The sequence below is a fragment of the Apus apus genome, chromosome 17, assembly GCF_020740795.1.
Source record: "Apus apus isolate bApuApu2 chromosome 17, bApuApu2.pri.cur, whole genome shotgun sequence".
NCBI lineage: Eukaryota > Metazoa > Chordata > Aves > Apodiformes > Apodidae > Apus > Apus apus.
Window position 1 is genome coordinate 4665225 of NC_067298.1, and position 23153 is coordinate 4688377.

The window sequence follows — 23153 nt, forward strand, 5'->3', positions numbered from 1 at the left end:
ATGGAGCATTTATTGATTCTTTCTCTTGCCAGGTTGCACGTACAATCAATAACATGCAGCAGCAGATCCAGCAGCACCAGCGCCAGCTGGCCCAGGCCCTGCTTATGAAGCAGCAGCCTCCCCCTCCACATCTATCTTTGCACCCCTCTGCAGGCAAATCAGCCATGGATAGCTTTTCACCCCATCCCCAGGCTCCCGGCCTACCTGACCTGCAGACCAAAGAGCAACAGTCTTCACCGAACACCTTTGCTCCTTACCCTCTTGGTAAGTGTCCCTCATTAAAGCAGTTCCCCATGGAAAAGACAGAGGGAGTGGATTTCACTGCTTCAGCATCTAAATATTGTGCTCTACAATACAACACAGGAATAGAGAAGATGTGTTTTGTTAAATAGGGTTGAAATGCCTCAACAAACCCATGGTGCTAGGTGCCTGTCTGGTAGCTGTTCAGGTGGCATGCATTTCATAGAATCATAGAATGCCAGGTTGGAAGGGACCTCAAAGATCATCTGATCCAACCTTTCTAGGTAATACTATAGTTTCTATGAGGTAGCTCAGTACCCTGTCAAGCTGAGACTTAAACCTGTTCAATGTGGAGGAATCCACCACTTCCCTTGGGACACTACTCCAATGTTTGCCTGTCCTCAGGGTGAAGAATTTACCTCTTGTGTCCAAATCTCCCCAGGAGCAACTTGCTCCCCTTACCTCTTGTCTTTTCCATGTGACTCCTTATAAAAAGGGAGTCTCCATTTTCTTGGCAGCCACCCTTCAAGTACTGGAACATCATAATAAGGTCTCCCTTTGAACCTTCTTTGCTCACCTGTGCTCTGCCTACAAATATCTGGATGGAAGATTTGCTGCATTAACTATCTGCATATGTTGCTGTTTATGAGCTAAATACATATTAACAGCGTCATATTGTAAAACACACAAATGTCATGTGGATGAACAGGAATTATCATCTGAAAGTCATGCAAAGTCATTTTTTCCTGTAATAATCTGGTAAAGCATCAATTTTGGTCAATCTATTTCAAGAAAGATCGATCAGTTTTGAAGAAATGCAGAGTGTTGTGCAGGTGATGGTTCAAAAACATTATTGCTAAGGAGGAAGTGAAGTCCTCTGCTCACTTTCATCTAAAGAGAAGTCTGAAGAGACATGCAGGAATCTTGAAGAACGTAAAAGCTAGCTTTGAAGTTTTCTTGTATGTGGCTAATGCAAGAGGTAATCAACTTATGTTGCATAAAAGGAGATCTAGTTAAACATTAAGGATAATTTATTTGCTTTAAGCAAACTAGAGTACTGGGATAAATTACCTGGGCAGTGTCTGAAGTCTTCTCCACCAGTCATTTGGTGGTAGGTTAGACATAGCTCTGTCAAATATGATTGATGTCAAAGCAATTGATTCAGCCTTGAAATAGGGTGAAGAGAACAACCTTTCCAACCTGTTTTCTGTGATTCTTTAACATATGCTACAGACTTCATTTATGACATAAAGGAATTTGTTTAATCTCTTTGTGACTCTCTTTATGCTGTGTACAATAGAATTGCCAAGCTTTATCTACCATGCAGCAGTTAAGAAGGTAATTTTGACTGCTAGGGTGAGCTGTTGTGGCAGGGAGCATCAGAAGGCAAAAGAATGTATGAATTAAATGCCTAAGTCTAAGAGGTTCTTGTCATATCTCAGCTTCCTGTGATTTGCTAACATTCAGGATTATATATCAAAAAGGACCCAGATTTGTGTCACAGAGGCATGTCAAAAATCATTCCTTAAATACAGTGTGAGTGATTTTTGTTCTGGTTACACAAAATCTATGCCCAAATAATACAATACCAGCTCTGATAGATAGCAGCTGTGTGTACTTCCTTTTAAGTAGTTGCTTCATTTGGGATTTTTTCAATGTTGTCAGCAAAACAATATGGCAGACATCATGGGGCTGTGCTGGTGAGACAGTTGGAATATTTTGGCTTGGAAATGGAATGCTGCAAATTCTTCACTGGTTGAAATGTAGTGTTCCAGTGCATTCTTCCAGAGTGCCTCTTCTGAGACAAGGAAAGACAGCAAGTAGGAACACTGGCAGCTTTGAAATTGTATCCCTACATCTTTTTTCTTTTTTCCTTTTAGCAAAGTTGAAACATATTCTGAATTCATGGGAGCTAAGTGGGTGTTCCCATAAAAACCCAAGTTCCTGACAGCAGATTGAAAATGTGCCAAGTAAATCAATACGGATACCCGAAAATCAATGGTTAATAAATTCTGGAGCTGGATTTTTAAAACACTTTTAAATCCTGCAGGATATCTAATGACCTATTTCCTCACAGCTGGACTGAACCCGAACATGAATGTAAATAACATGGACATTACTGGTGGTTTGTCAGTGAAGGACACTTCTCAGTCCCAGTCTCGCCTTCCTCAGTGGACACACCCCAACTCAATGGATAATCTGTCTAGTGCTGCTTCTTCTCTTGACCAGAACTCCAGCAAGCACGGTATGTCACATTTCATCTGTCAGCCTGGCTTTTTGCAAAGAGACTTGAGTCATAGTGCAATTGTCATTTTTTTTTCCTCATTACTAGTTTCAGTAAAGTGCTCAGGAATGGTCGGTACAGAGCACCTTTTGAGACTGTGGTATTTTTAAGATGATTTCTGCAGTCCCATTCAGCAGTGCATTGAAGTTCTTGCAGCTGTCACTTCCTACATGCAGTGTAGGAATGTTTTTTTTTCGTTTGCTGAATGTTGTTGCTCAGAACATGGAATTGAAGTAAAACAAGCCATTAGTGTTGGTAAAACAAGCCCCACAAGCTTCCCCTTACTCCAGATCTGCATACCTTCAATCCAAAAAAACTTTACGTTGGCTTTCTCCCACAATTCTTCCAGTATCATCAACCTTTCCCAGCCAGTCCTGTACAAGGGCATGATGGATTACATTGTTACCCACCCTGGGAATCAGGAGCACAAACTTCAAATTTTGCCAGAAGTGATTGCTAATCTCTTTGAACACCTTTATCCCACACGCCTCCAGTATCCTGAGTCATTTATTCCTTTATTTCCTGTACCAAGTTTTTCTGTTATAACATGGTGCTCTGTTAACTTTGTTGTATCCTGGATTTTATTATGACCAGCATTAATTATTTCTTTTACAATAGTTTTTTATTCTGCAAGTAGCTGCACTGTTTATGCCAAATTGTTGTTTGATAAGTTTGTAGAAACATGAGAATGGCCATTTCAAATCATCCATCCAACCCATCAGCAATGAATACCTAGAGAAGGATGGGAAGAGGACTTGCCTGCAGTGATATTCCATAGTATTCTATCTCAGAAAATTCCTCTTTACCATCAGTGTAATAATTTGAATTACTTAGTCTCTTTGTGGCAGTAATGTAATGTATCTAGACTGTACCAGATCCACTTCCTCATAGGCTTCAGAGGCTGTTAAGTCTTGCTCATGGTGTTGATAAGGCTTAATCATGGTGTTAATTTTATTTTTTATCTTTACAGAAGAAAAAAAAAGAGTACATCAGTATACAGGGACTGACGAAATTCCATACCCAGAATGAGTCCCACTCCTAACCAAAGCCTTTCCATTACAGGTGCTATACCTGGAGGTTTAAGTATTGGTCCTCCAGGAAAGTCCTCCATTGATGACTCCTACGGCCGGTATGATCTGATTCAGAACAGTGAGTCTCCTGCCAGCCCACCTGTAGCTGTTCCTCACAGCTGGTCACGTGCCAAATCTGAGAGTGATAAGATTTCCAATGGCTCCAGCATCAACTGGCCACCAGGTATCAAAATACAAAGCATTTTGAGCTAAACTGATGTCCTTAAAACGTAACGTTGGTTTAATTTATCGAATCCTCACGTTTACACAGGAACTTTGAGGAGATTTATAACTTGAGCTGCTCTTCTTTTTACTGTATTTGAAACAGAGTTTCATCCAGGAGTGCCGTGGAAAGGACTGCAGAATATTGATCCTGAAAATGACCCTGATGTTACTCCTGGAAGTGTTCCAACTGGGCCTACCATAAACACCACGATACAGGATGTTAATCGCTATCTTCTCAAGAGTGGAGGTAAACACACAAATTGCTTTCACATCTGTGGGTACTTTCTTCTTCTTTCCAAAAAAGTTGACTTCGTATGTTGTGGATGTAGTCTGTTTTTTTGCATGGAATCCTTATCTAATACTGCTTCTTCTCTGAACTTTCCCTGCAAATCCAGAAATAGTTGATTTAAATATGTTTTCCATGGGAAATGTAAATATTTTTTATATTGGAAAAAGCTGAGAGACATCCTATACACTTCTGTGGTCACTGGAAGTTTTTGTAACCTGTAATGCTTTGTTTTGAACAAGATTTCACTCTCCATGGTGGCCAATCTCTTACATACACTTTGTGAAAGGCTCAGAAGACACAATACAAAAGTTCTGCAGTTGTTGCTGAGGCAGCAGGCTTCTGCCAGGTTAATTAATTGTAGCTTTGTTAGAAGACCAATCAGCAAAATAAATTAGAGCTGGTTTATCCCTAAAACCATCAAAGAAAAGAAAAAAAACAGGGAGTTGTTTAGTACACTAGTATTTCCCAGTGCCATTTCCATTCCTTTTGTCTTGGCAGTGCTTGCTCCAGAATTAAAAGGGTATTCTCCAAAACAATAAACCATTGGGAATATGCTACTTGTTAGCTACATGTACTGAAAGTAGATCAAGGGGGAGGTGCCTTGGTTTAGCTGTGATCAGTGTGCCCAAATAGGCAAGTTATCTGCACTCAATTGAGCATTCTGATATGCACAGGAATAGTGTAATCAGCTTGTCAAGAAGGACCTGTCAGAATTAAAAATTGGGATTTTGTTCTAGTAATTTGTGAATCACAAGTGTCCTTGAAATGGGTTTCCAGCTTGTTAGTTCAGTTGAAGGGATGTGAAACGTGAGGGAAGGGAAGCAGGGATTTTCCTTGCCTGGAATGATTCCTGTTGTCTCTTACCAGAAAACAATCTTCATTTTGGTTGAACCATGAAGTATTTGTGTATGTGAGTAATGGTGAATTGATTTTTCATGACCCAAGTGCACCTCAAGGGGCAGGCAACCTGGGTGGTTTGAGGTTATGAAAAGCAAAGTATAAGACTTAATCCAGTCACAGTTCAGGTATGCACCCAAGAGATGCTCCCTTAGGCCAAAAGCCTAGCCCTGCAGAGCTACCTGCACCTGTAAGGTGCTAGTGTATAATCTGTGGAATGAGGAAACAATGACAGAGGGTTAGTACAGATGATCTCTGCAGAAGCAAACGGGCCTTCAAAAGCCAAAAACTTATGAAAATCAGTGACTGTTGGGGTCCACATATGCTGCCTTTCCTCCTTAGCTTTTTTGCTAGTTAATAATAAAAATTCTAATTAAAAATGTAGTTGCAGAATCAGTTTCTTTATGCTCATTAACCGAGGTGTTTGCTCCTAGGTAAAATCATCTGTTATTGTCAGTAGCTCCCCATATGAGATCAGGGCTTTCACAACATGCTGCCAGGAAGAGACAGTCTGTGAACACTGCAGCTTGAAGCACATGGATTGTGTTAACAGAGCTGATCTCCATTTAGAGGCCTAGACTGTGGCTTACCCTGTCCTTGCACTGAACACTTAGAAACAGACAAAACCTAAGCTTTTGGACTGATCTTTTTTCTCACCCTGTTTGCTAATGAAGCTTTGCAGTGTCAGCTACTATGAGCTTGAAAGTCTTGGCAGAATTAGGAACAGTTTCAGCTCTGTAGGCCTGCCTGGGGAATAAATTCTTTACAGAGAAGGCCTTGACATAGTTATTTTTCTTGAGACTCGTGTCTGCATTGGTGTCCTTTGCAGCACAAGGAAGTCTGAATGAGGTGAAGTGTATTGGTTGCTGTTCCAGCTGAACATGAAGCCTGTTTTTTATTGGGCTATGAGGGATGAGAGTGGCCTTTTGCCTCCTCCTTCAGTGCAGCACTCTTTTCCAAAGAACTCACCTGTTCTTGTTAGTCAGTTAAAGATGTTTCAATATCACAGCCCATCTCAGTATGTCAGCAATGATAAGTCACCTAGAATACACACTTAATTTTGTTGGTGGCTGGAGAGAATACTTCCAGCTCTTCTGGTCTTTATAATGAAGATCTTTTATTTTCTGTTCAGTTTCTTTCATTTGCTGCCAGTAAGAAAATTGTATGTATGCTTAGATAGCTCCTCAGATTGTAAATGATTTACCAAGATGGTTTCAGGCTATTTCATTTAATGTTATCAGTTGGAGAAGAGATTGCTAAAATATACCCTTGCCTTACTGAAAGTGTGCAAAAATCTGAAGATGTTTGTGGGCATTAGGATGTAGAAGTGCTTACCTTGAGTAATTTAGGACAAATCAGCCATGGTTAAGAGGTTAGTTTATCATACACATCTATGCTCATCTACAGTTGCCATTGCTTAAGTCAGCTGGCAGAGCACCTTTATCAATGAAGCCTGTTCCTTGAGACTAAACAGTTTAACACTTGATTTTTTTAAGAAAGTCACATCTCTTAATGGAAATGCAGAATTTATCTTCTGCACAGGTGCTAGTACATTTGCTACTGTGCCAGCTTTCTTTTCTTCCCTATCAAAGCCTTCTGTTTCACTGTATCATGCTTTCTGTAACATTTCATTCCTAGACTTGAGAGACCAGGCCGATGAAAGAAAAATGCCTTGCATGGTTTGTATTTGCACGGACTAGATTTGCTCTTGTCACACCAAACATCATTATGCTCATCTTTCTTAGTTGCTTCTCTGCTGGTTCTGCAGGGTCATCCCCAACATCATCTCAGAATGCCACGCTGCCTTCATCGAGTGCCTGGCCGCTTAGTGCCTCCGGCTACAGTAGCTCTTTCAGCAGCATTGCATCCGCACCTAGCATTGCAGGTAGGAAATCTGGCCTTTCTACTTCCCCACCCTTCTGCATCCTGAGAAAAGGCCCTGGGAAGTGCTGTCCCAGTTAGTGCAGGAGGGCTACGAGGGACAGATTTGTATGTTTTTAAGTCCTGTGCTAGGTTGGCAGCTCTCCTGGTAGCTCTTCAGCGGGGAGCGTTGGATGGTATGCCTGGAGTTGTGCTAAGGAAAAATGTGTTTATTCCACTTGGTGCCACGTGCTGTCACTCTTGAGTTGGCATCCTAGTCTATTCATGGCTATTTCCATTGCAACTTGGAGGAGGAATAATGCCTAGGACCTCAGTAGAAATGCCCCTACAAGACGCATCTAGTAAGAGCTGATGGTTTTTGTTAATAAACTCACTGTTAAAAGTGAACTGTCTTCAGCTCAGGAAGAAGTTTGGCAATACCTCAAGGAGGTACTTTGCATGGCTCTGGAGGGGTTGGGGCTCTTAGATGTCTTTTAATAGTCAATCCCAAGCCTGATGCTGAGCTTGTAGATGGTCTGAACAGTTATCCTATTCTTTTTAATGAGTTATACACTCTGGAGCATTTTTTTCTGCACATCATGGAAACTTTGCTAGCTGGGTATCTAAATATCCAGTTTGTCCCATTATAAAAATGATTTGGGGCTGTTGTATGGATTGTGGTAATATTTTCATATCTAATCAATAAAAACCTTCCACTTTTTTGAATAAAGCAAGGTGCAACCTCCAGTTCATACTGCAGAATGAAAAATGAAAAGGGTTTGTTTGGAATGTTTTAACTCCAATGAAGGGAAAAGGAGTGGCTTGCTTTTCTTTTATCTGCCATGCATTTCTGCTTTGTTTGCTTTTTATTTGGTTGCAGTGTCATCTAATCTCTTTGTTAACCTCATGAGTAGTGACATAGCAACATCTAATCTGTGGGAATGTGCATGTATCGTGTGCTACACCCCAGGCTGAGCTGCTCTGAGTTCCAAAACTCAGACTTTCTCCCTGTCCTCCTGCCATTTTACCCTTGTTAGTGTCTTCATCAACATTGTTAAATTTTTTTTTGTTGCTACAGTTTGCAAGAAGGTGGGAGAGTGATTGCCTTTTCACTTCAATTGTTATGATTGAGTATAAAATCATTGAGTTTAGTGATAAATAGAGGCAACGTGGGGAGTGTGTGTGTAACTGTGATTTGGTGACTGGTAAATTTGGCTGTAGGGACTAATGAAGAACTTTAGTGGCTGCCTGATGGAAAGCACTGATTCAATATGAGCTTGGTCTGCCAGTTCAAATCTGGTTTTAAAAAGATTCACAGGATTTTTGCATCTTGGACTTTGTCAGACCAAGTATCAACATTAAAGCATTAAGGCAGCACAATCACAGTATTATTTGTTCTGGGAGCAGATGCAGGGATGTGACCATTTCAGTGGTAAACACTGTGCTAGGACCAGAAAATTGAACTCTTCACAACATGTGTTGATACAAGGAAGAAAAGCAAGGGTGTCTTAAGTCTAACGGTGAATAAAAAATTTGATTTGGTATCTGTAATTTGAATCAGTTTTGTCTGCCAGTCTGACTGCTAAATGCATTTGTTATTCTTGGTTTTTTCTATTCTTTTATAAAAAAATTGATTTGGTAGGAACAGTAGTAGGGTAGGATAGGTACAACAGACTGAACAGTAAGAAGTTACAGAGAGTAACAGATTGTGATATGATCGTGCCTTCTGAAAACTTCATTTTTCTCAAAGACATGGAAAAGGAGTATTTGTTACTTTGAATGTTCAGAAATACAGTTTTTGTTGGTCTTTGATCTTTGGAATTTTAATATCACAAGAGCAGAAGGATATATACTCGGTACTTCATATCAGATAAAATGAGTTGTGTAAGATCAAGTGGTTAAATTATTTTTAAGAGAGACAATCTTGAAGTATTTCATTATAATTTTTATGAAATTAGATTTCAAATACTTAATTCAATTTTCTGATCTTTTTTCATGTATTGTCTTTTACAAGAAAGCAAAAAACTAGGAGATTTGAAAAAGGAAACTGTATATGTAGCAGGTGTTGGGTGGTTCATTAAATACAAAGTTCTTTGAAAATGTAAATACTAGTGAAAGTGTGTTCAAAGAAAACAGGATTTATGTCACTGAATGATTAAGAATGCTACTCTTCCATCTCCTGAAAGGCTGGAAGAATATAGTCAATGCAGAAGCTTGATGATTCCCCATCCTACTTGGTTTAAGAGTTGTTGCTAACTAAAACCACACAAATTTATTGTGGGTTTTTTTTTCTATTGCAGGTAAATTGTCAGACATCAAGTCTACGTGGTCCTCTGGCCCAATCTCTCATACACAAGCCTCTCTATCCCATGAACTATGGAAGGTACCCAGAAACACTACTGCTCCTACAAGACCACCTCCAGGCTTAACAAACACCAAGCCATCATCTACGTGGGGTGCCAGTCCCCTGGGTTGGACCAGCTCTTACTCCTCTGGTACTCTTGGCTTCTCTATTTTGTAACACCACAGTGCCTTTTTATAATTGATTGCTTTTATTCTGTGTTACAACAGCAGGGACACCAAATAGCTCTGTTACTAGGCTCCAGAAACTTGAGGCTTAGTACAGGTTGAATGTGTCTGTTTTGGGGATGAAGCTCATGTCTGTTCTAGGTAAAATTGTAAAAATGAAGCTGTCATCTTTCACTTGGTCATATTCCTGATTTTACAGAGCAATTGCCAAATAGTTTCACCTCAACTTTGATTTTTTTTTTTTTTCCATTTCCTTGATTACTAAAAATATCTTTCAAACATGCTTCTTGTTCTGTGGGATGATTTATGACTGCCTACAAGACTTCAAGATCAGCTCATGGAATTTAATACAGAACACATTTTTGGAGCATGGTTGAGAAGCATTTAGGACTTGATGGCATTGCAGGGTCCTCAGGAAATGTCTTTTAATTTTTTCATGCAGGCTGATTGTTTTGTTGTTTTTTTTTTTGATTACATTGTTTTTCTTAATACAAATATTAGAAACCATGGATCTGGCTATGTAAGTGGGTATGCCATGTTTGTTTCTGAGGTGTTGTCACCTTCAAAGTATTACTCTTATTTTCTAAAGCTGACTGTTTTATTAATCTGCTTTCACTGTATTGGGAATTAAATGTTCATCCCTTTTTGCCATTTATTTTATGTTTTCTTCACCAAAACCCCACCTGGAGGGCAGATATTGGTGGTGCCAGGAATCTCTCTGGAGCTTGAGTGTGGTTACAGACATGACCACAGAAGCTCTGGTTTCTCAAGTGCCACTCATAAATACCAAGCTTGTACAATTTTCTTAGGCTGGAGCTGGAAAAGCAGGTTTTGTTGCTTATGTCCTTGCATCTTAAATCAGAACATTGTCAGTGCAGAATTACCTGTTTTGAATAAGTCATATACATTAATCTATCACTGGCAAATAGCAGAATGCTGCAGGGCTATAAACATCTTTTAATAGCAAGCAGCAATCTGAGCTTGGATATCTGAATTGCTTTTAAAATGTGTCTTCCAGATTAATTCTAATGTGACCTGAAGATAGTTTGTTGCAGTGTCATGCTCACATCCACTCGTTTTCTAATAGTTCCTGTGGGAACATGAAAAATGGCACAGATCTTTTAAATGTAACAAAAGCAGGTTTTCATTCCAAAGGAGACAATAAATCAAGATGTGAGGAAACTGCTGTAGGATTTGTTTTCAGTAGCAGTAATGCTTAGCCTGTTGTTGATTGCAGATAAGTTTTCTTCTTGTACTGTGCTCTCCACACCCTGATACCATGTTTTGTGGTGACATTGGTGTTGTAGGTTCTGCATGGAGTACTGACAGCTCAGGGAGAACAAGCAGCTGGCTGGTTCTTCGAAACCTCACGCCCCAGGTAAATGGAATGGTACATAACTAGTTGTGAAGAGACTGACCAGATTTGAGGGATGATGAGAAGAACATGGGTGAACCATGGTCATTGCATTCATTTGAAGGGAAATTATTCTGCATTTATTACCAGTGTCTGTCTTCTGCAGGGAATTCATGAAGTTTTCAAAGTGCTGTCAAATCAAGTATAAGCATTCAAGGCTGTAATTAGTCATTCATTGTGCACCATTTATATAAGTTTGGAGGAGGGGGATGCTTTAAAGCAGATACAGAGATGTAAAATCTGCTTTTCCTATGGGCTTGGTTTTTTTTTTGGTTCTCCCCCTAAGTCTGTCACATCCTCCATGTAGTGTCATTCACAAGGAAGAACTTAAGCCACAAAGCCTTGAATGAAGACATCCAAATTCATCTTGGGGAAAACTGAGTTGTATTTATGAACGTGTTTTTCCTTTGACGTATTTCTAGACTTCAGTGGACTTCTAATGAGAAATACCATTTGTATCACCTACACTGGGAAATGTGCACTGGACTGTAGGGAAGCCTTAAAAAGACACTGTCTCTCTCAACAAAGCCACAAGTCTGTAATTAAAATATTCTTCTTATGGAAGAAAAATGTTTTTTCTTTCACCTGTACTTATTTTTTAGCTTGTAAAACTTCAGTTAACAAGCATTTAAAGTAAACTCACAAGAATACAGGTAACCTTTCCCAACCTTCCTCTTACCAGATTGATGGCTCCACACTGAGGACACTGTGTTTGCAACATGGCCCTCTAATAACATTCCACTTGAACCTGACGCAAGGGAATGCTGTGGTCCGATACAGTTCCAAGGAAGAAGCAGCCAAGGCCCAGAAGTCTCTGCATATGTATGTTCCTGCTTTCTCTTTCCTTTGTTATATAGCCAGTTGTAGCTCAGAAACTATTTTCTTAGGTGTTTATTTGCTAAGACTCAGAACAGATCACTAGTTGAAGCCTGTTTTGTAAAACAGAGAGAGAAGTAACTGGGGGTTTGGTATCCTAGTGAACAAGAGGTCATTACAAAACTTGATCATAGATATTCACCATTAATAAAGTGTTCATTAAGCTTTTATCACCTGCAGAGAATTTGTAAGAGGTGATTAGAATTGCAAAGGCAGCTCAGAGGGAGCATGAGAAGGCAACAGAAATGACAAAAGGATGATAAATCATGTGTTGGTGGTGGTCACCCTTTTTTAAAGGAGTTTTGAAAGAAATGTATGACAACAAAATGTGTTTTTCAAATCCATGGGATTAATTGGCATATTACACAAGAGCTGGAGAATTTAACTGATAATATCAGTGACAGGAGGGAGGATTAAGAACATAGAGATTGATGTTTCAAGAGAACACGTGGGTGCTTAGAGTTGCAAAGTGATTTTCTTTACCAACAGGTTAAAGCATGAATAGGATGAAAAATACTGGTCCTAGTGGAAACACCATTTGGAGCTGGCTGCACTAGTGGCCTGATAACCTCCCCATAAAGATTTAGGAGCAATGGTTATTCCATATGTACACTTGCAGCTGCTTTCCCATTATGAACCTGATTAACAGAAATTCTATTAATAATGATTATATTAATGAGCATGTTGCTTATTTAACTGTTGACCATTCTTTAATCAACTCTTAAGAAGCAGCATTCAGAAAAAATGAAATGAAGAACTGACCCGTCTTAGATACATAAGTGCAGATAAAAGCAATAATGCCAAAGGGAAAATCATTATGTGAATTTGGAGATAAGTGCTTATTTTAAATATGTATATGGCAACAGCCTTACATTATCATATTGGGCAGGCCTCCATTTCAGTGGGTTTTTTTAGATAGGTTGAGGCACAACTATAATTACACTGCTGGCAGGGACAGGACAGACCTTTCTGAATGAGAAGGGCTGAGCTATGTATGTGTTTGGTTTCCTGGCAAGCTGACAAGGGTAAAATACGATGGGATTTGTGGAAGCCAAGAGGACAGTATTAGAGTTCCCAGAGACACCAGCCACTGTCTGTTCCACAGATTAATGTTTACATGGAGTTGATCGCTGGAAAATACATCACAGAGCCAATGCCCTCAGCTCCTGTTGGGTTTGAGATGGGAGTAGCTTGCTCACACTCTCCATCTCTGGCTATGTGGGGGGTTTTTTGCTATGTAGATGTTGCTCAAATGTGGCAAATCAGTTGAAATTGGTATGAGGAATGCACAGGTTTCCCAGCCTGCGTTTGTGGCCCTTCCCCGACGCGCTTGCGGAAGGTAGAAATCCTGAAGATGTGATGTTCGGAAAGCTCCCTTTGCAGCTCCTGTTTCATCTCCCTCCTCCTGTTGTGTCTGTCCCCAGGTGTGTCCTGGGAAACACTACCATCCTGGCCGAGTTTGCTGGGGAGGAAGAAGTGAACCGTTTCTTAGCACAAGGCCAGGCCCTGCCGCCCACCTCCAGCTGGCAGTCCAACGCCGGAACCAACCCGAGCCGCCTGGGCTCCTCCAGCAGCTCCCACGCCTTGGTGCGCAGCGACGCCGGGCACTGGAACACCCCCTGCCTGGGGGGCAAGGGGAGCAGCGACCTGCTCTGGGGGGGGGTCCCTCAGTACTCCAGCAGCCTTTGGGGACCCCCCAGCACTGACGATGGCAGAGTTATCGGGAGCCCGACCCCTTTGAATACTCTTCTTCCAGGTGATCTTCTCAGCGGGGAGTCCATCTAGGAAACAAGAGAAATGAAAATGGAAAATAACAATCATCAGCACTAAAGGAAAATAAAAAATAAAAATATTGTAACCCTTTCCAGTCCCGGGCTTGATGAAGAATCCAGCTTTAACAGATCAGACTGGCAGCCCTTTTTTTTAGTACCTCTGTCCAATATCGAATATGAAACTGCAGAAGTCCTTGTGAACTGTTGATGAAACAGTATGGGCTACTTTGGGTCAGTGTCACATGCTAATGACAGGTTTTGATGTTTGTTTGGTTGTTTGTGTTTGTTGTTTTTTTTTTTCATGGCTTTTTGTTTTTATGTTGTCTTTTTATGTTTGTATGGTGATTTTTCAAAACCAAGTATAAAAGCTGCTTAGAAATAGGTCTATCATGAAGGGCACTTTTCAGAATTTGGGCTGGAAAGGGTTATTTTATCAACTGGGTGGGGAGGGTGGGAGGGAGGGGGGGAAAGGGGGAAATGAAAGCCTATTTAAAATGAGCCTGTGACTATTATGCACATTACCAGAGGCGGACCCAATAATCAGAAAGGGTGAAGTGTGATATTTACCATTGGTACAGAAAAGTTAACAAATCAGAAAAGTGACTCTTGACTGTACAGGTCGAGCTGGGGGGGGAGAGGGGAGGGCAGGGCTGGGGTATCTCTGTGTCCACTACTCCCATGGATCTGCCTATGCACATTACCCTTGTTTCATTACTTTTTTCATGTCATTTTTTTAATCCCAAAAAAAAATAATATAAATATATATATATACAAAAAAAAGTTTTAAAAAAAAAGAAAAAACAAAACAAACAAAAAAAAGAAAACATATCAACATGCAAATACTTGAATCCAGCAGGCCAATAACAAAATGTGAACACTTTCTAAGTCTAATTATTACACTTCCAGGTTGGCATCAGTACACAAAAAAACAGGCTCTAAGATTTTTGTTTTTGAAGTTCAGACTATATGTTTTTGTTGGAACAGCTGTGTGAGTGTGTGAGTGTGAGTGAGCGCCCGTGGGTGGTGTAACTACAAGTGTGATGTTTTTCTTTTTTCCTTCAGTATATGCTTTTTTGTTTGCTCATTGGTCAAATGTTGAATTGTTATTAGCTTCTAACTTTGCACTGAGTGTCCGCAGCCCTTCTTGTAGCTAATCCTATCACGTTACAAAGAAAAACAAACAAAACAAGAAACTGATCGAAGGGGCCGGCGACAATTCACGTGTAAATGTTTACTCAAGGACTCTTTAATTGCATTTAAAAAAATTACAGTGTGTATCTCTGGAGAATAATATGTATATCTACCTTTAGCAGCTTTTTATTGTGGACTAATGCAAGAAAATGATGACCGGAGTATTGCACCATTTTTCCATTTGGAATATCAAGTTGAAAACAAAAATACTCTTGTTGAACTGTGGCCATAGATAATTGTAAAGAGTGGATAGTTCCCTTGCAAGCAGGAACAGAAACAAGCACTTGGACATAGGTTTTGACTGCTTTTGGAGGAGCCAGGAGTTGAGGCTCCCACCTGTTTACAGACCTTTTTTTTTTTCCTTTTTTTTTTTGTGTTTGTTTTCCTCCTTCAAACTTTAAAATAAAAAAAAAAGGAATTAAAAAAGAAAAAAAAAACCTAAAGAGAAAAAAAAAAACATTAAAAAAAAAAAAGAGAGAGACTTCCATCGTAAAGAAAACTTATTTTCAGAATGAAGATATGCTACTTCAGAGCTCTGGGATTGAACAGTGTTGTTATGATTCTTTTCTTTGGCCATTGCTGTGTGTAAACTTTGATTTTTTTTTTTTTGGTTGTCGTTTGTTGTTGTTGTTGTTGGTTTTTTTTTTCCTCCTCTTCGTCGAAGTGGCGAAAAAACTTTTGTGATCACTATCTTGCACATGGTGGAAGATGTCTCAGGAAAGCCGGGTTTCCCGAGGAGCAACTCCACACCATTTCATGTATTTTTAAAACCCAACTCCTAGCACTGAAGATATTATTAAAAAACAAAAATAAAATGGAAAAAAAAAAAAAAACCACACAAAAAAAAAGACAGTAAGAAAGAAGAAAATACCTAATCTAATGTGTAGCAGTTACATATTTACCAAATAATGGACTCAAAAGAAATAGATGTTTGAAGAGTGCTTTATATATTAAAAAAAAATTGCTTTATGTTTAAAAAAAAAAAGAAAAAAAATCAATGTTTTTGATTGTTTTGAAAGGAAGAAAGACAATGGAATAACATACACTTCAAGTATGTTTTAAAAATTATATGAACATTGTGCTCCCTGCCTGCTTGGATCAGGAAACTTGTGCATTACATTATTATTATTTTATTTTGTTGTTGTTTTTTTTTCTTTTGAAGATTAGCTTTTTAATGGTTTTATCAGATTTAAAGGGTCCTGCAAGATTGCAAATTAACAAAAGCTGGTTTTATAGAGGATCATGAACTATGCACAAACTGGGTTCAAGACTTGTTTGTTTTTTTCTCTCAAGTTTTAGTAGTGTATTTAGCTGAATAACCTTTCCTCAGAGTAATTGCATCTCATTGCCATTACACGCCTCCTACATATATATTTTATATATATATATACACACACACACTTATATAAAATATGTATGTGTGTATGTGCGTGTTTACATACAATTTTCCATGCTGAAGTTTAGCATTGAGTTGTAGAAAAACTCCTGATATTTTAAAAATTGAGAATGAAAATCTCTGTTTAAGGGTTTTTGGGAGGGTGGGATTTTTTTTTGTTGTTCGTTCGTTTTGGGGCTTTTTTTTTTTTGCCTTTCCTTTTGGATTTAAAGATGTCTGTAACTCTGAGATTAAAAAAAAAAAACCAACAATTGTGGCTTTTAATGTTTATTCTCCTCATAGAATGTGATTGTTAAAAGAACATGCACCGAAAGTTGCTTTCAAGAGTACGAAGATTCTTTGAAACTTAATAAATTGCAGTTTTTTCTTGGCTGTTCAAATAAAGTGTATTTTTCTTTTATGCAGGGGATATGACAAAAAAAAAAATATATTGTTAAAATCTCTTTAAAGGGACTTTTCATGGAAGTAGTTGAACTCTTTCAATATGAATGAGAATGAAGTGTATATAGCCAGGCAAGTGACTCCTGTGAGCACAGTCACACACATGGAGTCTGTGCTGGTTGGTGATGACATCCTCATGAGCTTGTAGCATGAACTCTTTGCATATCACGTCCACAAGTGCTGCATCAAAAGCAGTCATACTTTGGTGGTTTTTTTTGCTTATAATTCTGGATTTCTCATTTATTCATGGCTTTAGTAATAGAGTAGATGAATTGTTAACCTTTGGATACTGCAAGGCTGGAAGCTCCTCTCCGGCTCTACCATCACCTCGTAGCCTCCCATTTTCTGGACCTGGATGCCTCTAGATCTAGAATGCCAGTTCCATTACGTTTTATGAGGAAATAGCCTGTAAATAATAAGGTAAAAACCACCCAAATATTTTCATGTTTGGCCTTTCAGGTCTTGAAATCAAGGGAGGTATTTCCAGCAGGTAGCGTCAGGCACAGGAGGTGAATCGCAGCAGGTTTGTGGAGGGACCTAAACTTGTTCCATCTCCCTTGTTCTGAAGAGGAGCCTGTGTTCTCTTCCAACCTCCACCAAACCAGTTCTTCACCTCTTGGTGACACTGGGGTGATTTGTACACCAAGTGGGATTTATAGCAGGCGTGGCCCCAGTGGTTAGGAGTTGGTTAGTTCAGTAAAAGTCATTCCATGAAGTCATTTGAGAAGGAAAAAACCAACCATGAAGAACAGGGCTGAGGAAGCAGCTCACAGCCCTGGACAACTTGCCCTGGGACTTGCCCATCCTCGGTGTCACCAGGATTATCAGCTCTGCCATAAACTTCATGTACTTTTAATAAGAAAGACTAATGGGGTGAGGGAAACTCCAGCAACTCTTGGAAGTTTGCAGTTTGTTGCCAGATATGATAGAGTTAAAAATAATCTAGGTTTGGAGGCACCTTCTGCCCTCTCAATAGCTGCACTAACCAGGCTGCAGCTTGTTCTGCTCATTTGGTTATCAAGCCCACTCCAAAGTTGCACAGCCAGTGCCAGGGATGGTTTTTGCTGTGAGCTGCTTCCCCTCCCACCTCCTGGGGTTTTTGTTTGGGTTTTCTTTTTGCTTGGTTTGTTGGTTTGGTTTCTTTGGTTTGGTTTGTTTTTTTTCCTCTTCCAGGTGTTTGTAATGAAACTTTTCAAAGAGAGTTGCCTTCTCTTTGCCTTCCTTGCTTTTGGTTTAAGTTCTATTTTGATTGGAGTTTTCTGCCTTAGTAAGGAGGGCTTTTCAGTTTCAGCATCCCTGAGCTTTGTTTGCCTAGACATCAAAGTCCCTAATGGAGTCAGATGTTTTAGCTAACGAGGGCTTTTGTCTTCCACAAGGTTGGCAGAGGTGGCTTTTTGTAAATCAGATGCACTGTTAAAATTCAATATCCATCCTGGTATATGAAAAGAAATACAGCTTTTGGCCAAAATCTCTCTTAGTGTTTGCCTAGCTCTGTTTATTTTTGGTGTCATACTCTTTCCTGCTTTAATGCTATCCAATATTTCTGAAATTGTAAAGATAGTTCCTGTTGATAAGGATTCTCCTTACGGCTCCAGAATCTTTACAAGAAAACATGTTTTAACAATTTGTGGGTTTTTTTGTATATTGCATTTACTGTACCCTCCATAGCACTTTCACTGCATGGCTCCCCTGTCTTTAGGCCAAGAGGATTTCTCTTTCCTAAGTGGTCTGAAACTGTCAAACTTCTTCTTAGTTACTTGTCTAGTTTGTGGGTGGCACTGGCAGAGCAGATCGTTTTGCCGTTCTGCTCCAAAAATATATTCTTGTTCTTAATAATTCAATATATGATTGTGTATGTGAAGGAGCATTTCAATTAAAAAAAAATATAAATGTATATGGATATCTGTATATGTTAAGAATTATTGGAGTTGGCAGAGTCTGGGAATGGAATGGAAAAAACAAAACCCTTTAGGATTTGGGTTATGGGCAGCTAAGGTGTGGAGCTATGACACCAGATCAAAGCTTGCCATGGTGACCTGTAGGATCCTCTCCTAACGTTGTATATGAACTGCTGCTAAATGTCTGTTCGAGTCCACGCGTTGTACAAACGACAGGTGTACTAACTGTGTCACTGTATTGATGCTGAATGTACAATCTCTGCTCAAGTCCTGCCGAGCCAGTTTCAGGGAAGGGAAGTTCTGAAAAAACGGGATATCGAGCTCAAAGGAACTCTGGATGGGAACTGTCCGGATGCCCCGCCCGCCCCGCCGAGCCCCAAGGTAAACGGCAGCTCCCTAAATGTCTGGAGATGTCTGTGGTTCACCATGTTCTCTTTAGTGGGAATTGGAAGGAGACCATGGGCCCGTCCACGGACCGCACAGGACGATCTCTGCTCCCTGCAGGTTTCTTGGACTGTCCCACCCAGCTCCTTGCGTTGCTTCGAAGGTGGTAACGTACCCGCGGCACCTTAACGTCTCCGGGAGCAGCCCGACCTCTGTCCTCTCGCATTGCCCCTCGTTCCCAAGGGGCCTCTTCCAGTAACGCACCCGTGCTCTTGGAATTTGGGAGAGGCACCTCCAACACTCATCCACATGGTAGCTTTCCTGAGGGAGGACGGACTACTAAACATGCCCATGTTCTAGTGGGGTCTAGGTGTCTTCCTCCAGCGGATACACCCAATCTCTCAGGTTAACTATTGCTTGCTGCAAGTTGCCAGACTCCAGCCTCCAACGGCCCATCCAGCCTGTGCAAAGACAGTCAAGTTGACCATTTTCAATCCCTCGCGCTCCCGCTGTTTTTCTTCTCTCTAATGAAAAGGTTTTCATTAGAAATTAATATGACACTTTGTCCTGTGTGTGCCCCCCCCCCACCCCCCGGTGTTTGTTTTTTACTGTCGGATGATGCATTGGAAACGAGTTTGCTTGTACATTTTCTCTGATGAAAAAAAAAAACGTGGTCCCAGTGCAGTCATGATTTCAGGGTGATTAAAATGTTATCAAACACAACAAGCTGGAAGATTGATTTGCTTTCAATAAATATTATTGTTAGTAAAGGTGGCTTGCCTTGAACTAGCTGTGAGGCTGCTGACTCTTGGTGAGAAATTCCTTCCCCCCCCCCCCATCTGCTAGCTGCCTAGGTCTGTCCTGAGTTAATTAAATAGGTTATTGTTTTAAATGTTCATTTTGTTCCGGGGACTGCACTTGATAATGTTCAACACTGTAGCAGATTCCTCTGTAATTTGTAATTTTATCTTCTGGATCCTTTCCTCACTTAATTTATTCTTAATTTATACTGCTAAAATGTACTGACACAGACTCAAGATCTGTGTTACTGATGGTGTTGGAAAGGAGCAGATTCTGGTTTTGCAGTAGGTCGCCTTGTTCTGGCTACAGCATTCATGGCTTACAATTATGTTTTACTGTCTGTAGCCCCCAGGAGCAGGAAAAAAAACAAACAAACAAGTTTTTCATTATTTTATGAGTGTAAGTAGCACCCACTTGTTCTGCCTGTTCTGGGCACATGTCTGTCTCCTTCCCAAAAACTTTGGATAAAGGCAGAGGAACTGATGATGCTGCAGGTAAAGAACTGCAAATTCTGCCAGGGTGAAGTATATATATAGAGAGAGAGAGTGTGTGTGTGTGTGTGTGTGTGTGTGTGTGTGTGTGTGTGTACACACTTAGAAATAGAATCCCTGTGCTCAGTGGAAGGTTGAGCACAAGCACATCTGAACTATGTGAGAGGGACAGGCATGAATCTCCATAGCGAAGCAGCCCTTACCTCTCTGTTCCCTGAGATGATCACACGTTCAGAGGTCTGATCATAGGAAGAACATTAACTGGCAAGTAGCTCTGCTTACCTTACCGTTCATTTATTGCTGCATCATTACAGGCTTGGGGAAGAGGGGCTGGAAAGTGTCTGGCAGAAAAAGACCTGGGGTTTCTAATGATATGAGCCAGCAGTGTGCCCAGGTGGCCAAGAAAGCCCATGGCATCCTGGCCTGTATTAGAAATAGTGTGACCAGCAGAAGTAGAGAGGTGATTGTCCCCCTGTCCTCAGCACTGGTGAGGCCACACCTGGAGTGTTGTGTCCAGTTTTGGGCACCTCAATTCAAGAGAGATCTCGAGGTGCTGGAGCAAGGACAGAGGAGGGCAAGGAAGCTGGGGAAGGGCCTGGAGAATCAGTCTTATAAAGAACGCTTGAAGGAGCTGGGAATGTGTAGTCTGAGGAAGAGGAGGCTGAGGGGAGACCTCATCAGTCTCTACAACTACCTGAAAGGTCATTGTAGAGAGGCTGGTGCTGGTCTCTTCTCACAGGTGATCAGTGACAGAACAAGAGGGAAGCTGCACTAGGGCAGGGTTAGACTGAACAGTAGGGAAAAAAATGTTCACAGCAAGAGTGGTTAGAGACTGGCACAGGCTGCCCAGGGAGGTGGTGGAGTCACCATCCCTGGTGTGTTGAAGGGTGGTTTGGATGTGGTGTTGGTGGATGTGGTTTAGGGGAGACCTTTGCAGAGCAGGGATGATGGTTGGACTCGGGAATCCCAAGGGGCTTTTCCAACCTGAATGGTTCTATGAATCTATGATTCTATGATTTCCAAAAACCCATTAGGATGAGGAGAGTTGCACTTCCCACCATGTCTGAGTGTGCAGCAGCAAAGGCTGGAAAGGCAAAGCTGGGGAGCAGGACAGAGAGCCCAGGCACAGGGGCTGGAGTACAAGGATCTAGTTGACTTGCAGGTGAGTTGCTTCTTTCAAATCTAAACAAAACCAAACAGAACATACAGAACACCCCAACTACTTGTTTTAACCTGATAGCTCTGGCTCAGTGAGGGTTTTCTTTGTAGCATCACTATGCAAACATGTCATATGGTGGTTCTGGAGCTGTGCCCAACTCGCTGCATCGGTCTGAAAGCCTGTATTTGTTGTTCATCAAATGGTTACTACATGTTTTGATGCCGTGTCCCCGAGTTGCTTTTTAAGCTTTTGCTGCCTCTTAGTGGCTTTTGGGTTGCACAGTGGCCTGGATGGGCATGTAGCTAGAAGCAACTTCAATAATCAGTTGATTATTGAAATCAGGTGCCCCAGGTGCTTCAGCATCCTTGAAATGCACCTTCTCCTGGGGGTTTCTGAAACAGGGATGCAAAACATGAAGTCAAGCACCTGGGACCAGCCAAAACCACCCAGTGACTCCAGCACGGGGCTTTGGACACCCCTTGGTGTTGCTTTCAAGCACAAACCACTGGAGACTAAACTTGGGGTTCATGCAGAACGAAGCTCAGTCCTCACCCCCCGGCCAGCAATCCAAGCAGGTAGGATCTGCCCTTGCCCACCCGCTCGGGTCAACGCCAGCTGCGTTATTTGGGCATCCCTGAGGAGCAGCAGCAACGCTCGTCCCCTCTTTCCCCTCCCATCTCGGGAAGAACTTGGGGGGCCGCCGTAAATCGCCTCTCAGACCCTGCCCGGGGGGGCGGGAAGAGGAAAACGCCCCCGCCGCTCCCACCGGCTGTACTTCCCGGTGTCGCCAGCAGGCGGCAGCAGGGAGCCGCCCGGCACGGCCCGCGGGGGCGGCCCCGGGAGCAGCGGGTCCTTCTGGTTTGGGAAAGACCTTCGAGATCGTCGAGTCCAACCGCGACCTCTCCCGGATCCAGGCCTTAAACCACGTCCCTCAGTGCCGCATCGACTTGTCCTTTAAACACCTGCAGGGATGAGGATCCAGCCACTTCCCTGGGCAGCAGTTTAATCACCCTCCCAGCGCGGAATCTCCGTCCCGCACCCTCCCCTGGCACATCTGGAGCCCGTTGCCACCCATTCTGCGGCTGTACCTCCCGGGTGAGGCGAGGCTTTCCTCCCAACACTGGCTGGAGTTGTCTGTATGTTTGTAAATAATTCCTTGCTTGGAAGCAATTTCGGATGGAAATTTGGGAAAAGGCAGTTGCAGAGTGTGCAAACCAAGAGAGCTGGGTGTGGTTGTGAGGGACCAGGATGCTCCAAACTGGCTTCACCTCCAGTCCTGTGCCCAGTTCTGGGCTCCTCACTTCAAGAAGGATCTTGAGGTGCTGGAGCAGGTCCAGAGGAGAGAATGAGGCTGGTGAAGGGACTAGAGGGAAAATCTTATAGGGACAGACTGAGGGAGCTGGGGTTGTTTAGCCTGGAGGAGACTCAGGGGGGACCTTCTCACTCTCTTCAACTACCTGAAGGGAGGTTGTGCTCAGGTGGGGGCTGGGTTTTTTTTCCAGGCAACCAGCAACAAGACAAGAGGGCCTGGCCTGAAGGTGCACCAGGGGCATTTAGGTTGGATATTAGGAAGCATTTCCTCATGGGAAGGGTGATCAGACATGGGAATGGACTGCCCAGGGAAGTGGTGGAGGCACCGTCCCTGGAGGTGTTCAAGGAAAGGCTGGAGGTGGCACTTAGTGCCATGGTCTGGCTGATGTGGTGTTAGGTCATAGGCTGGACTTGATGAGCTTAAAGCTCATGATGGGGCTCATGTAACAGGTCCTGATGGGGCTCGTGATGCGAGGGCAGCAGGTTCCCTCTTTCCAGAGCACTGAGCACATTGACTTTGTTTTCCTCAGAGCTGAGCTTGGCTCAGTGCAAGGCCCTGAGGACAAATAAGGCTAATTACATCCGTAAGTGCTGCTTTTGGTTTTAAAATGTTTTGCTTTCTCAT

The 23153-nt window shown here is 41.8% G+C and overlaps 1 protein-coding gene across 16 annotated transcripts in view; it reads left to right on the forward strand.

The window, feature by feature from the left end:
- Window positions 1-16410, forward strand: part of TNRC6C (trinucleotide repeat containing adaptor 6C) — a 100884-nt gene extending 84474 nt beyond the window's left edge. For 11 of the 16 annotated variants that reach the window (XM_051634516.1, XM_051634518.1, XM_051634525.1 and 8 more), the window contains 9 exons: window positions 33-264; window positions 2318-2485; window positions 3587-3778; window positions 3923-4066; window positions 6774-6890; window positions 9166-9360; window positions 10702-10772; window positions 11491-11630; window positions 13109-16410. In XM_051634516.1, coding sequence (XP_051490476.1) covers window positions 33-264; window positions 2318-2485; window positions 3587-3778; window positions 3923-4066; window positions 6774-6890; window positions 9166-9360; window positions 10702-10772; window positions 11491-11630; window positions 13109-13469 — 1620 coding nt within the window. In that variant the 3' untranslated portion in view covers window positions 13470-16410. The remainder of the gene's footprint in view (window positions 1-32; window positions 265-2317; window positions 2486-3586; window positions 3779-3922; window positions 4067-6773; window positions 6891-9165; window positions 9361-10701; window positions 10773-11490; window positions 11631-13108) is intronic. The other 5 variants (XM_051634521.1, XM_051634526.1, XM_051634527.1 and 2 more) reach the window with 1 other exon arrangement.
- Window positions 16411-23153: the final 6743 nt, after the last annotated feature.